A 13,628-nucleotide genomic window follows, 5' to 3' on the forward strand; every position below is an offset into this window, starting at 1 on the left:
TGGAATGAACATCTTCTGGTTGTCCAATACCTTCCACAATGTCTTTTGACCTCAAATTTTCTACTGCACAGCTGAACTAGTCTATACTGGCACAAATCAAAACAACACAGACCAAGAATCACAGAGAAAAAGAAAAAATTTACGCGTGGCATTTTAACCAAACGCTAGGTGTTTAAGCTTTGCTTGCCAAACGCAACCTTTAGCCTACAACAAGTTGTTTATGTACGTCGTAAGTGTAAACTGTTTTTATATACACATACTTCGAAGTATCAAAACCGTGTTAAACAATATACTACTATTGACCTGAGATCTTTATCAATTTTTTCAATGGTGTTGAAGTTGTACAAGAGAATTAATTGCTAGTGATGTAAACGGTTCATCAACAGTATGATTTGTGGACACTTCTCTACTGATCATTTGATATAATGGGTTCGTAAAGATCAAATATTGTCAAAGTTGCGGTTGAATAGAGGTTGCGTTCAGATAGAGGTAGCGTTCAGATAGAGGTGGCGTTCAGATAGAGGCGACGTACAAATAGAGGTGGCGTTCAGATAGAGGTGGCGTTCAGATAGAGGTGGCATTCAGATAGAGGTGGCTTTCAGATAGAGGTGGCGTTCAGATAGAGGTGGCGTTCAGTTAGAGGTGGCGTTCAGATAGAGGTGGTGTTCAGATAGAGGTGTCGTGCAATTAGAGGTTTTACGGTATGTTACTACTGGCCTGCAATGGTCAATCACTCAATGTATTACATTATGTACTTTGTAGGGCATTGTCTGGTTTGGTCTAGTAGGTCTTACAGTTATCTGTTGTATGCATATCACTCTAGTACAGAGGTGTGCAACAGGCAACCCGCGGGCCACGATCCGACCCACAGGCTAAGATAATGTGGCCTCTGCATTGCGGTGCTAGTGTTTTAGAGTAGTAAACAAACTCCCATTCACGTAGCGCCTACAGAATAGCCATTAGATCATCATCGCATTAACGACAATATAATAGCTTAGTTAGTGATGCTCGTTTATATAACCTATGCTTGTAGATTGCACTGATGCTGCCTATGAATCAAATTGACCATGTTAAACCTTTTTTGTGTATTTTTAGCTAAGCTAAAAAGATTCATAGCTCTTGCATTGCCATTTTGCAATAAATTGTATTTTTGTTTATGTTTTAGCCAACAATATATAAACTCTGCTGATTTGTACTAAGCTATTTTATACCAAGCTACTCTGCTAGTTGGCAGCATGTAGTTTTTTAATATTTACGCTTTATCAGCAGTCATAGCTTGACATACAAGTGATCAAGTCTTTTTGCTGCCTTACCTGGGTAGAAGGCCAAAGAGGTATGCGATTTATATTATTAGCAATCATTCATGTAATTGTTGTAGCATTTGCATATTATAGAACTTATATATTTTATTGATTTTATATTGCTTAGAATTGTGCAAATTGTCTACTAATATAAGCTTATATAAACCCATGTAAAAATGTTTTATGCCATAATCTTATGCTTTTATTTTAGTTTTCACGGTTTGGGCTCTAAATAAACAATATAAACCTGAATCGGTTGGACTCAGTTCTTTAACTCCGTAAGGACAGTACACTCTTTATTGATAAAATAAGATTGGGAAAGATTATTACTGGTAAGTGCTAACCAAAACGAAAATAATTTTGTTGGGTAAGTTGAACATTCTGGGCTAGATTTTTTCTCCAATATATTTTTATTAAGATATTTTAAAAATATTTTCTTCAACTTATATCCCAAATTTAAATGAAATTTATTGGCTCTACCCAGTTCTGTGTCAGCTGATTGTACTCATTAAAGTTTTTTGCGATGGTAATATAACAGTCAAGGAAATTTGTTTTTTGTAGCTAAACATGTCTTCTACTAAGAAAAGAAAAGTTGACGTTGAAGGAAGAGTTTTCAATAAAGATTGGAGTAGCAAATATTTTGTTGTTGAGCACAACAAAGGTGTTATATGTGTAATCTGCCGAGCTACAATCGCTGTATTAAAGGAATACAACATCAAACGACATTACACATCAATGCATTCAGCCTCGTACGATACCTTGTTAGGCCAAGCTACATGTAGATTAGACAAGCTGGAACAGATGACCGCAGCAATTAAGAAGCAACAAGGGTTGTTTACTTCATATAAGAAAGACTCTGAGCTTGTAACCAAGCTTAGCTTCAAAGTCTGTGAGTTACTTGCAGAAAAAGGGAAGCCATGTAGTGATCGAGAATTCGTAAAAAGTTGCTTGGGTATATTCACCGATTTCGCCCGTCCTGAAAAAAACAGTTTTTGCAACAAACCAGTTTGTTTCGTTTTACTGTTGCACGCAGGATTAACCAGCTTTCAGATAACATTGAAGATACTTTGAACGAACAAATAAAGAGATGCACATCATATAGCTTGGCTCTTGATGAAAGCACAGATGTTGGTGACACTGCCAAATTGGTTGATTTCATGCAAGGCATCACAGGTAATTTTGAAATAATTGAAGAATTTTTAGACATGACCAGTATGTCTTCAACAACCACTGGACAAGACATTTGCGACCAAGTAGTGAAGCTGATGGATAAGTTTGAACTGGACCCTTCTAGGCTCGCTGGCCTAACAACTGATGGGGCACCTTTGATGACAAGGAAAATTAATGGATTCACCAAGAAATTCTTAGATGCCATAGGTTTGCCAGAGGTTGTGGTGAATCACTGTATTATACATCAGAAAAATTTATGCACAAAAATTCTTGGTTTTACTGATGTGATGAAAAGTGTGGTTAAATGTGCGAACTACATTCGTGCTCGAGGACTCATCCATCGCCAATTCAAGGCATTTTTAGAAGAACTCGATTCAGATTACCCAGATGTTGTGTACTTCTCTGCAGTGCGTTGGTTGAGCCGAGCTAGTACGCTAAAAAGATTTTGGAATCTGAGAAAGCATATTATGACTTTCATGGTTAATAAGCAGCAGGATGTTGCTTGTTTAACTGATGATGACTCGTTAAATGACCTTGCCTTTCTAACTGACATCATACAACATCTTTCAGATTTAAAGGTTAAACTACAAGGCAAATTTCATTTGGTAAACAAGATTTTTGAACACATATGTTCCTTTGAAAAGAAGCTTCCACTGTTTCGGAATCAACTGAGTAAAACACAACTTACTCATTTTCCTTGTTTAGCAGTCAGAAAAGCAGAACTGCCAGGAACAGATTGCTCCAAATACATTGAACAACTTGACAAGTTGCATTCCGAATTTTCAACGAGGTTTGCTGATTTTAGGAAATGTGAACCTAAGTTCAAACTATTTTCTAAGCCCTTTCACGTGGTACCTGAAAACAGTCCTGACCGCTATCAAATGGAGATGATAGAACTACAATCAGATGCTGATTTGAGGAGAGCATATACTAATAATGATTTAGTATCTTTTTATGAGAAATATGTATTTGGAAAGTATCCAAATCTAGAGCTGCATGCTAGAAACATTTTATCACTTTTTGGCAGTACGTATTGTTGCGAACAGTGTTTTTCAAAAATGAAGTTCACTAAAGACAGGTACTAAAGTCAACTCACTGATGAACACCTGACCAGTCAACTTCGAGTTGCTACTACATCAGTAAAAGCGGACATTGAAAAGTTGTGTAAAAACGTAAAATACCAAGTTTCACACTAATTATCTGATATGCACTTTATTTGTTTGTCTCAATTTCTTGGTCTAATATTACAGATTCATTCTAATAAAAGTTTGTATATATTGTTTGCAAGAAATGTACTTATTTATATTATAATATTTTCCCCGTTTCCTCAACTCGACACACAATTTTTTATTAGATTACATTATTTTGGGTTGCTGGCCCTAGGTGTTGTTCAAATCGTGAAAAGTGGCCCTCAAAAAAAAATGTTGCACACCCCTGCTCTAGTAGGTCTTACAGTTACCTGTTGTATGCATGTTACTCTAGTAGGTATAACAGTTATCTGTTGTATGCATATTACTCTAGTAGGCCTTACAGTTATCTGCAGCATGCATGTTACTCTAGTAGATCTTACAGTTATCTGTTGTATGCATGTTACTCCAATTATAGGTCTTACAGTTATCTGCTGCATGCATGTTACTCTAGTAGGTATTACAGTTATTTGTTGCATGCATATTACTCTAGTACAGGGGTTCTTAACCAGTGGGAAATTTCCCACTAGTAAAAAATTTGAGGATTTGAGGTGCGAAATTCTCAAGCTTCAGATTGAGAATATTGATTAGGCGCATTTCAAGGATATAACTGTTGTACTGTATTTTCACCACATACATGGTGCAGATACATGCTTTTATTGTGGGTACAATAAAAGCATCTTTTGGCTGCTAGAGAGGGTGAAATATCGAAGTGTGGTTTGCCAAAATGGGATATACACTGAAACAGGTTAAGAACCACTGCTCTAGTAGGTATTACAGTTATCTGTTGTAGGCCTATGCATATTACTCTAGTAGATCTTATAGTTATCTGTTGGATGCATGTTACTCTAGTAGGTCTTATAGTTATCTGTTGGATGCATATTATTCTAGTGGTGTTACAGTTATCTGTTGGATGCTTGTTACTCTAAAAATGATTCCATATAAACAATTTGTTAGAATACAGTATTACATTTACGCATTAGTAATGTGCACTTACGCATATCACATTCATAGCAAAATGAATCAGATAATTAGAGATGGAGGCCAATAAATCTACTAATATTCAGCATTGCCCGTCTTGTGTGGTATGACATGTTTGCTCACCTTCTGAGGCTACATTATAACGTGTTTGCTCACCTTCTGAGACTACGATATAATATGCTTGCTGACCTTCTGAGGCTACGTTATAACATGTTTGCTGACCTTCTGAGGCTACATTATAACATGTTTGCTGACCTTCTGAGGCTACATTATAACGTGTTTGCTGACCTTCTGAGGCTACATTATAACATGTTTGCTCACCTTCTGAGGCTACATTATAACGTGTTTGCTGACCTTCTGAGGCTACATTATAACATGTTTGCTCACCTTCTGAGGCTACATTATAACGTGTTTGCTCACCTTCTGAGGCTACGATATAATATGCTTGCTGACCTTCTGAGGCTACGTTATAACATGTTTGCTGACCTTCTGAGGCTACATTATAACATGTTTGCTCACCTTCTGAGGCTACATTATAACGTGTTTGCTCACCTTCTGAGGCTATATTATAACGTGTTTGCTCACCTTCTGAGGCTACATTATAACGTGTTTGCTCACCTTCTGAGGCTACATTATAACGTGTTTGCTCACCTTCTGAGGCTACATTATAACGTGTTTGCTCACCTTCTGAGGCTACATTATAATATGCTTGCTGACCTTCTGAGGCTACATTATAACATGCTTGCTCACCTTCTGAGGCTACATTATAACATGTTTGCTCACCTTCTGAGGCTACGATATAATATGTTTGCTCACCTTCTGAGGCTACGATATAACATGTTTGCTGACCTTCTGAGGCTACATTATAACATGTTTGCTCACCTTCTGAGGCTACATTATAACGTGTTTGCTCACCTTCTGAGGCTACATTATAACGTGTTTGCTCACCATCTGAGGCTACGTTATAACATGCTTGCTCACCTTCTGAGGCTACATTATAACATGTTTGCTCACCTTCTGAGGCTACATTATAATATGTTTGCTGACCTTCTGAGGCTACATTATAACATGTTTGCTCACCTTCTGAGGCTACATTATAACGTGTTTGCTCACCTTCTGAGGCTACATTATAACATGTTTGCTCGCCTTCTGAGGCTACGTTATAACATGTTTGCTCACCTTCTGAGGCTACATTATAACATGTTTGCTCACCTTCTGAGGCTACATTATAACGTGTTTGCTCACCTTCTGAGGCTATATTATAACATGTTTGCTCACCTTCTGAGGCTACGTTATAACATGTTTGCTCACCTTCTGAGGCTATGTCATAACATGTTTTGCGCTTGTAGAGTGATGCTACAACACTCAACTCATTCTCCTGGAATAAGCACATACCAGATACTGAAGCAGACTCGGCTTTGGAAAAAGCCTTCTATCCATTTAAAGAGGTGAACTCATTTCAACAGTCAGATTTACCCTTTCAACATTAGAGATAAATGCTCTTTTTAGTGCCTTAATCAGAAGAGGTCAGCTGTAAGGTGTCAGCTGTCAGGTGTCAGCTCTCAGGTCTATTCTTTCAGCGCTAAATCTGTGAGAAAAATAATAACCTGTCCAGGCAAATAAGCATTACTCTCAAGGCTGGCCATGTGTCAGCCTGTGCCCTGCCTTGCTTTTCCATTAGTAGAGGAGTTTGATCTCTTTACATTGTCCTAATCATTATATCCCTTTTATCGATTTCAGCTAGTTTGTATGCAACATTTTCAGCACTGTGCTTGATATTTTTACATGCTAAGTTTATATGCATTTATCTTAATAGATATTTGCATGAATGTTTACATGAATATTATTAAGCGCTGCCTTATAATTGTGTAGTAAATGAGATTTGATGGCATGTTCCTACAGGTGGCCTGTCATCCATTTGATGATGGCCGGAAGAATCACTATTCCGTAATGTGCCGGAAGGATTGTGTTTTGAATAAGATTTGATGGCATGTCCCCCACACGTCTCCTGTCATCCATTTTATGATTCTGTAATAGGTCGAAAGAATAGTGTTTTGAGTGAGATTTGATGGCATGTTCTCACAGGTGTCCTATCATCCATTTGAGGAGGCATTCAAAAAAGCCGAAAAAGAAAAGAAGCTTGTGCACAATATTGTCATGTGGGGTAGCCTGGATGACCAGTCATGCTGAGGTAGGCTTACAATTCTTTAGTCAGTCCGAGCTGTTGAACATTCAACCAATGTCTATGCCTTTGCAGGTATTGTTAGTCCTTTGTTAGTCCTTTCTTAGTCCTTTGTTAGTTTTTATATCTCTAAAATATCATTTTATCGGACTGAATTAGATGAACCTTAAAGGTTGTTGCAATTAAATGCTAGTTCTACGCCGCTCTATTAGCTGCTGTAATTAGGTCGTTGAGTTAACTTATTTCATCGCGGACCCTGTATCTACGAAGTTCTCAGTCACTACCCACTTCGGCAACTAGTTACTAGATAAAATAAGCTAGCCGCTTCTTTGAAAAGAATATGTTCGAATATATGGCAAAACCAACTGCATCCCTAAAAAAGTCATTTATGGTCAGCGTTATTTAGTCATTATTAGTATCAATTTGTAAAAATAATTTGCTGGTTGCATTTGATTAGTTGTTTCAAGTACAAAACAAATGATTTTCTTAGTTGACCAAAATATTAAACGCAAAATAGCATCAATTTCTGTGAAATCAATTAGCCCACCGATTCTGACCAAGGGTTAATAGAGCCATTCTTGCACCTGGTTGGCGATCTTTGGGTTGGACTCACTTGTTTTAACTTAGTGGTTTAACTTAGTGGTTTAACTTAGTGGTTTAACTTAGTGGTTTAACTTAGTGGTTTAACTTAGTGGTTTAACTTAGTGGTTTAACTTAGTAGCGTGGAGCATAAAATCTTCTGAGTAGTTCTTAATATTTGATTCTCTGAAATAGAGTCTCGAGCTATGCAAAGGTTCCTGTTAATACAGCTCTGAGTACACTTCATAAATCCATGTATCAGACAAGATTTCAGCACAGATAGCAACGAGGCTATGATGTATTCAATATGTTCTGCAAATCATGTTTTGCATTATCTTCACCATTATTATTTCATTATATAATTTTTACAAGCCAAAAGATTTTTATCTCAGCAAAAGTTTTCTTAAATACATCCATGCAAGTCGTGGCCACTCACATAGTTTCAGCTCATATAATAGGACAACTTTACTCTACTGCAGTAAACTCAAACAAAACATATCATGGTTTGTACAGCAGACATTCACGTCTCTCTTTCCCGTGTATGGTAGTTTCAAACTGACACAACTGCTCCACTGGTGACGGCATATAAACATTCTGTAATCAATAAAACCAATTCAATAAATATACGTCATTCATAGATATGTCATTCTAAAGTGTAGTTACTGGGGACTTTCAATTTGGGAATTACATAGATTGAGAGTGTAAAATTACAAAATGAACGAATGTTTAACAAAAGCATAAGTACGCCAAGCCAACAATTCGAAGCTTTGTTTCTGGGAGTTAAAGATGAGCATTGATCAATAAATTTTCCTAGCTTTCGACAAGTGAGAAGTGAACATAATTTCTAATCATAAATCTAATTTACTAGCTTAAACTGCCAAAGAGAATTTGAATTGATTATATAGCTAGGTGCAACGATAAAAAAGTTATAAAATTATGATTTGTGATAGTAAAAAGTTTCAATTTTATTAATTAGTAAATGTATTCATGAGTAGTAAAATTATCACCTTTAGTTTAGTACTAGCTGTACAACCCGACATTGTCCGGGTAATAAAAAGTCTTTGGACAGAAAATGTATTTGTATTTTACATATAACAACATTTGTCTTTCTAACTTTCAAACTACATATCATGAGAAAAGTGTTTTTTGTAATTGAAATAAATTAAGAGAGAAAATAAAAACAACTTGTAAAGGTTTTCAAACTTTGTCAAAGAACTTTTAAATTTCATATCATGAGGAAAATGTTTCATGCAGGTCGATTCAATAAAAAAATAAAACGACTATAAAAAGGTTTAGATGTAAATGTGGGATAATTAGCAAGTAATAGCTAAATTGAGTCTGTTTTGCTACAATTACAATAAAAGATGATTCGGTAATGATACAATTGATACGAACGGAAAAAACAAAATAAAAAATTTGAATATGTAGAATTAATAATAACAATTCTTGCATAGAAGTGCGTGTGTATAAAAAAGGTTACTGTTTCACCAGAAGCTATCCATAAAAACTTTGAATATGACGGTACTGGTACCTTTTGATACCGGTACAGCTGTAAAAATGAGACTGTACTGTCTTTGTCTGACTGAACGAAGAGATAATGCCGAGGTTCTTCCCACGGAGACAATACAATTGTCCGCGTGAGAACAATTGGCCTCGACCCCAGATATCGTAATTGAACCTTACGAAAAATATTTTTTAACAGGGGCATTGTAATGCTTGGCTGCATTGGTTAAATAATCAGCGTGCGCTATAGCTATAATTGGACCCCCTATACACCAACACTGAGAAATATATATATTAGATATACATGGGAAACTCGAAGAAAAAGATTTACCTCCATTCTCCTATTTTCTTCTGCAGCATAACGCTGCTGACGCTTGTCAGCTCCAATCATAGGCTGTCTGCCTCAATCTTTAACCATATGATGCTCAAAAAACCCTAAGTCACTTTCAATGGAACTGGAAGCATTGTCAAAATTCTGTTGTTCATCAACAAAACGAGTTGAAGCAGCATGTGCGATCTAGTAATTAAGTAAATTTCCGAATGACAAGAATCTTCGATATCACTGACAATGCATTTTACTAACAATAAGATTTATTATGACCTATATAAAAATTTTGTGCTGATGATTGGCTAAAGAAGAGATAGTATATTCATCACTCACGGATTCTTTCATATACGCTCACTATACACATCACGGATAAAACACTCGCTTGAATCTGAGCGTTTCAAAAATGATCTCGTTCAAACGCTTATATCTCTGAACAGGGCTAGTCTACAAAGACGAAAATGACATCGAATTGTAGCTGATGTTTTAGCCTTATATTGGTCTTAATTTCATTTGGACGACTTCAATGGTGCAATCACATCTTTACCCAAAACTTTTAACTTTTTGATTCCTTGCTGTATCGAAACCACATTTAGTTCATTGGGTAACCAGTTGCAGAAACTTCTCTAAACCCCCTCCTGGTTCCTAGCAATGACGGCTACAAATTTGAACTCGCAATGAACCCGGTTTTCTGGCTCTACATAAAATCATTTAGTAGTGATCTGTCATTTTGTGTTATCAGTTAAAATTGAACTCATATATCACATGATATTAATGGTTACAACGGACTAGAGTACACAACATTGGATGTACATCAGATATCACTCATAGCAGTTGTTAGAGTAGGACTAGAGTACACAACATTGGATGTACATCAGATATCACTCATAGCAGTTGTTAGAGTAGGACTAGAGTACACAACATTGGATGTACATCAGATATCACTCATAGCAGTTGTTAGAGTAGGACTAGAGTACACAACATTGGATGTACATCAGATATCACTTATAGCAGCTGTTAGAGTAGGATTAGAATACACAACATTGGATGTACATCAGATATCACTTATAGCAGCTGTTAGAGTAGGATTAGAATACACAATATTGGATGTACATCAGATATCACTTATAGCAGTTGTTAGAGTAGGATTAGAATACACAACATTGGATGTACATCAGATATCACTTATAGCAGTTGTTAGAGTAAGACTAGAGTACACAATATTAGATGTACATCAGATTTAACATCTGGAGTAGACATTTGAGTGACTAGACATTTGAGTGACTAGACATTTGAGTCACTAGTCATTTGAGTCACTAGACATATGAGTCACTAGACATTTGAGTCACTAGACATTCGAGTCACTAGACATTTGAGTCACTAGTCATTTTAGTCACTAAACATTTGAGTCACTAGACATTTGAGTCACTAGGCATTTGAGTCACTAGACATTTGAGTCACTAGACATTTGAGTCACTGGACAATTTAATCAGTAGACATTTGAGTCACTAGACACTTTAGTCAGTAGACATTTGATTCATGAAACATTTGAGTCATTAGACATTTGAGTCACTAGACATTTGAGTCACTAGACATTTGAGTGTGCTGATAGAAATCAGCGCTCTCGAAATGGTTTATTTTGTATGTTATCTCCCTGTTGTCTGAATAAGCTTGCTCATACAGGTATTTTAAAAGAGGTCTAGCGTTGTTTTTCTCTCTCCAGGAAGTGGGCGAACTCTTCGGGAAGGGCCACTCGAGAGTTCGCCTATCAAAAGAATCCTAAAGCAATACTTTGCCAGTTCATGGGTTCTCATTCACGCTCTGAAAGCATCGCTCAATGATTCAAGCATTGACCCTTCACTGCGGTACAAGTACAATGCTACATTTGAGGCCTACAGGTGAGATTTGCTGCACATAAATGGCTAATCACCGAGTATGGGTGCACAACTTATCTGTTTGTTAGCATGAGCTTGATAAGAGGGAAAAGGTAGAAGTGGACATGGAGAGCAAATATATTCTCTAATCTAAAGCAAACTTGAACGCGGAAAGTATTGAAAGAGTTACTGCTAATAGTACTGTGTACCATGGAAGAGTGCCTATAAATTGCACTCAAGGATATGTACTACATGTTATAGTGCCTATAAATTGCACTCAGTGATATGTATTACATGTTAATAGTGCCTATAAATTGCACTCAGTGATATGTATTACATGTTAATAGTGCTTATAAATTGCATTCAGTGATATGTATTACATGTTAATAGTGCCTATAAATTGCACTCAGTGATATGTATTACATGTTAATAGTGCCTATAAATTGCACTCAGTGATATGTATTACATGTTAATAGTGCCTATAAATTGCACTCAGTGATATGTATTACATGTTAATAGTGCCTATAAATTGCACTCAGTGATATGTATTACATGTTAATAGTGCCTATAAATTGCACTCAGTGATATGTATTACATGTTAATAGTGCCTATAAATTGCACTCAGTGATATGTATTACATGTTAATAGTGCCTATATATTGCACTCAGTGATATGTATTACATGTTAATAGTGCCTATATATTGCACTCAGTGATATGTATTACATGTTAATAGTGCCTATAAATTGCACTCAGTGATATGTATTACATGTTAATAGTGCATATAAATTGCACTCAATGATATGTATAACATGGTAATAGTGCCTATAAATTGCACTCATTGATATGTATTACATGTTGATAGTGCGTACAATTTGCACTCAGTGATATATATTTTTTGTAGCTTTCCGGTTGAGTGTATAATCCAGTACAGCAACGCTACTGTTATACACCACGAGAATCTCAATGAAATACTATTTCCTGACAATAGGGAAGAGTTGCAAGCAGAGTTTGAGAAGGACAGATTGTGAGTGTTGAAGAATGACCTTACACTTGACCTTTGTGACTGTATAAATAAATCATAGAGGAATTGTAAAAAATGATGATAAATTCTCTATTCTAGCTCAAAGATTTTTATTTTCAAATTTCAGCATCCCAAATCATATATGCAACACGGGCAACTATAATATACATGTATAAATCTATATATACATTTCTCAAAGTCCGTATGTTTGTCTGTTGGAAATCCGGCTATAGCTATAATTATAACAGCTGAGATTGACAACAATAAAGACTCGAATTCATGGAATTTCATGGAATTCTTACTGTCATTGGAAGCTTAACCTTATTAACTAGCTTAGTGGAGTTTCCATTGGCAATATGCCAGGCCACTAGCTTGAAAGGTACATTTGTTTGACAAAGTTTTAAAATCTTTACAGTTGTTTTTATTTCTCTCTTAATTTAGTTCAACTACATGGACACACTTCTCTCATGATATGTAGTTTGAAAGTTAGAATGGCAAATGTTGTTATATGTCTTCTGTCCAAAGACTCTTCTATTACACGGGCAACGCCGGGTGGCACAGCTAGTATTAATATATAAGTATATTAAGTATTTGGTTAGAATTGTGTTGGTTTTTGGAATTATGGGAACAGCATATTTTGCTCTCATGATTTTTCATTAAAGCGGTAAACCATCTTGGCAGTCGCTTACAGAGAGTAAAACAATCATGTTTTTTCGACAAACACTTTCAGCCAGTCAGAGTAGATAGATTGTTCTCTCGTGTTAGAAAAACAGCTTATTACAGCCTGTTAGCGGATTGTTACATCTATACACCTATACTATATTAATACATTTATACATATATCATAATACTAAATGAAAACCCGGAATTGCCTGAGTAATAAAATCTTTACACAGAAAAATTATTTTTATTCAACTTGAATAACATTTAACATTCTTACTTTTAAACTTCATATGATGAGAAAAGTGTTTTGTGCAGTTCAAATAAATTAAAAAAAATAACAAAGCAACTGTAAAGGTGTTTAAATGTGAAACAATTAGCGAGTAATGGCTAAATATAGTCTGTTTTGCTACGACTACAATCAAAAGTTATTTTGAAAACGAAGATATGATTTTAGATCGTTTCACTGTTAGCATCATAAGGCGAAAATATCGTACAGACGTATAGATTACTATAGAAACCCTTAGTAATTATTTAATACAATCACTGCCTGGTAAAAATCATCAAAATCATCATCGTTAAAAAATTGTAACAAATTATGTTAACCTTAGTTGGATATAATGGAATCTCGGTTCTCGAACATAATCCATTCCAGAAGGTTGTTCGAAGTTTTCCCATTAGAATTAATGTATGTAAATTTTAATCTGTTCCAAGTTGTGAAAACAACTTCTGTAAAACATTTTTTTAACATTTTACACCATAAACTGTAATGTATACTATAAATAAAAATGGGTAGATATAAATTGTGTTTAATTTTAATTTAAAAAATTCTAACTTTAATGAT

The 13,628-nt window shown here is 35.6% G+C and overlaps 1 protein-coding gene across 1 annotated transcript in view; it reads left to right on the top strand.

Annotated features, from left to right (window-relative positions):
* Positions 1 to 13,628, top strand: part of LOC137405669 (selenoprotein N-like) — a 36,093-nt gene that overhangs the window by 18,489 nt on the left and 3,976 nt on the right. The window contains exons 6-9 of the mRNA XM_068092011.1: positions 5,989 to 6,087; positions 6,725 to 6,830; positions 10,952 to 11,126; positions 12,005 to 12,127. Of these exons, the coding sequence (XP_067948112.1) occupies positions 5,989 to 6,087; positions 6,725 to 6,830; positions 10,952 to 11,126; positions 12,005 to 12,127 (503 nt within the window). The remainder of the gene's footprint in view (positions 1 to 5,988; positions 6,088 to 6,724; positions 6,831 to 10,951; positions 11,127 to 12,004; positions 12,128 to 13,628) is intronic.

This window comes from Watersipora subatra, chromosome 1, assembly GCF_963576615.1.
Source record: "Watersipora subatra chromosome 1, tzWatSuba1.1, whole genome shotgun sequence".
Classification (NCBI taxonomy): Eukaryota; Metazoa; Bryozoa; class Gymnolaemata; order Cheilostomatida; family Watersiporidae; genus Watersipora; species Watersipora subatra.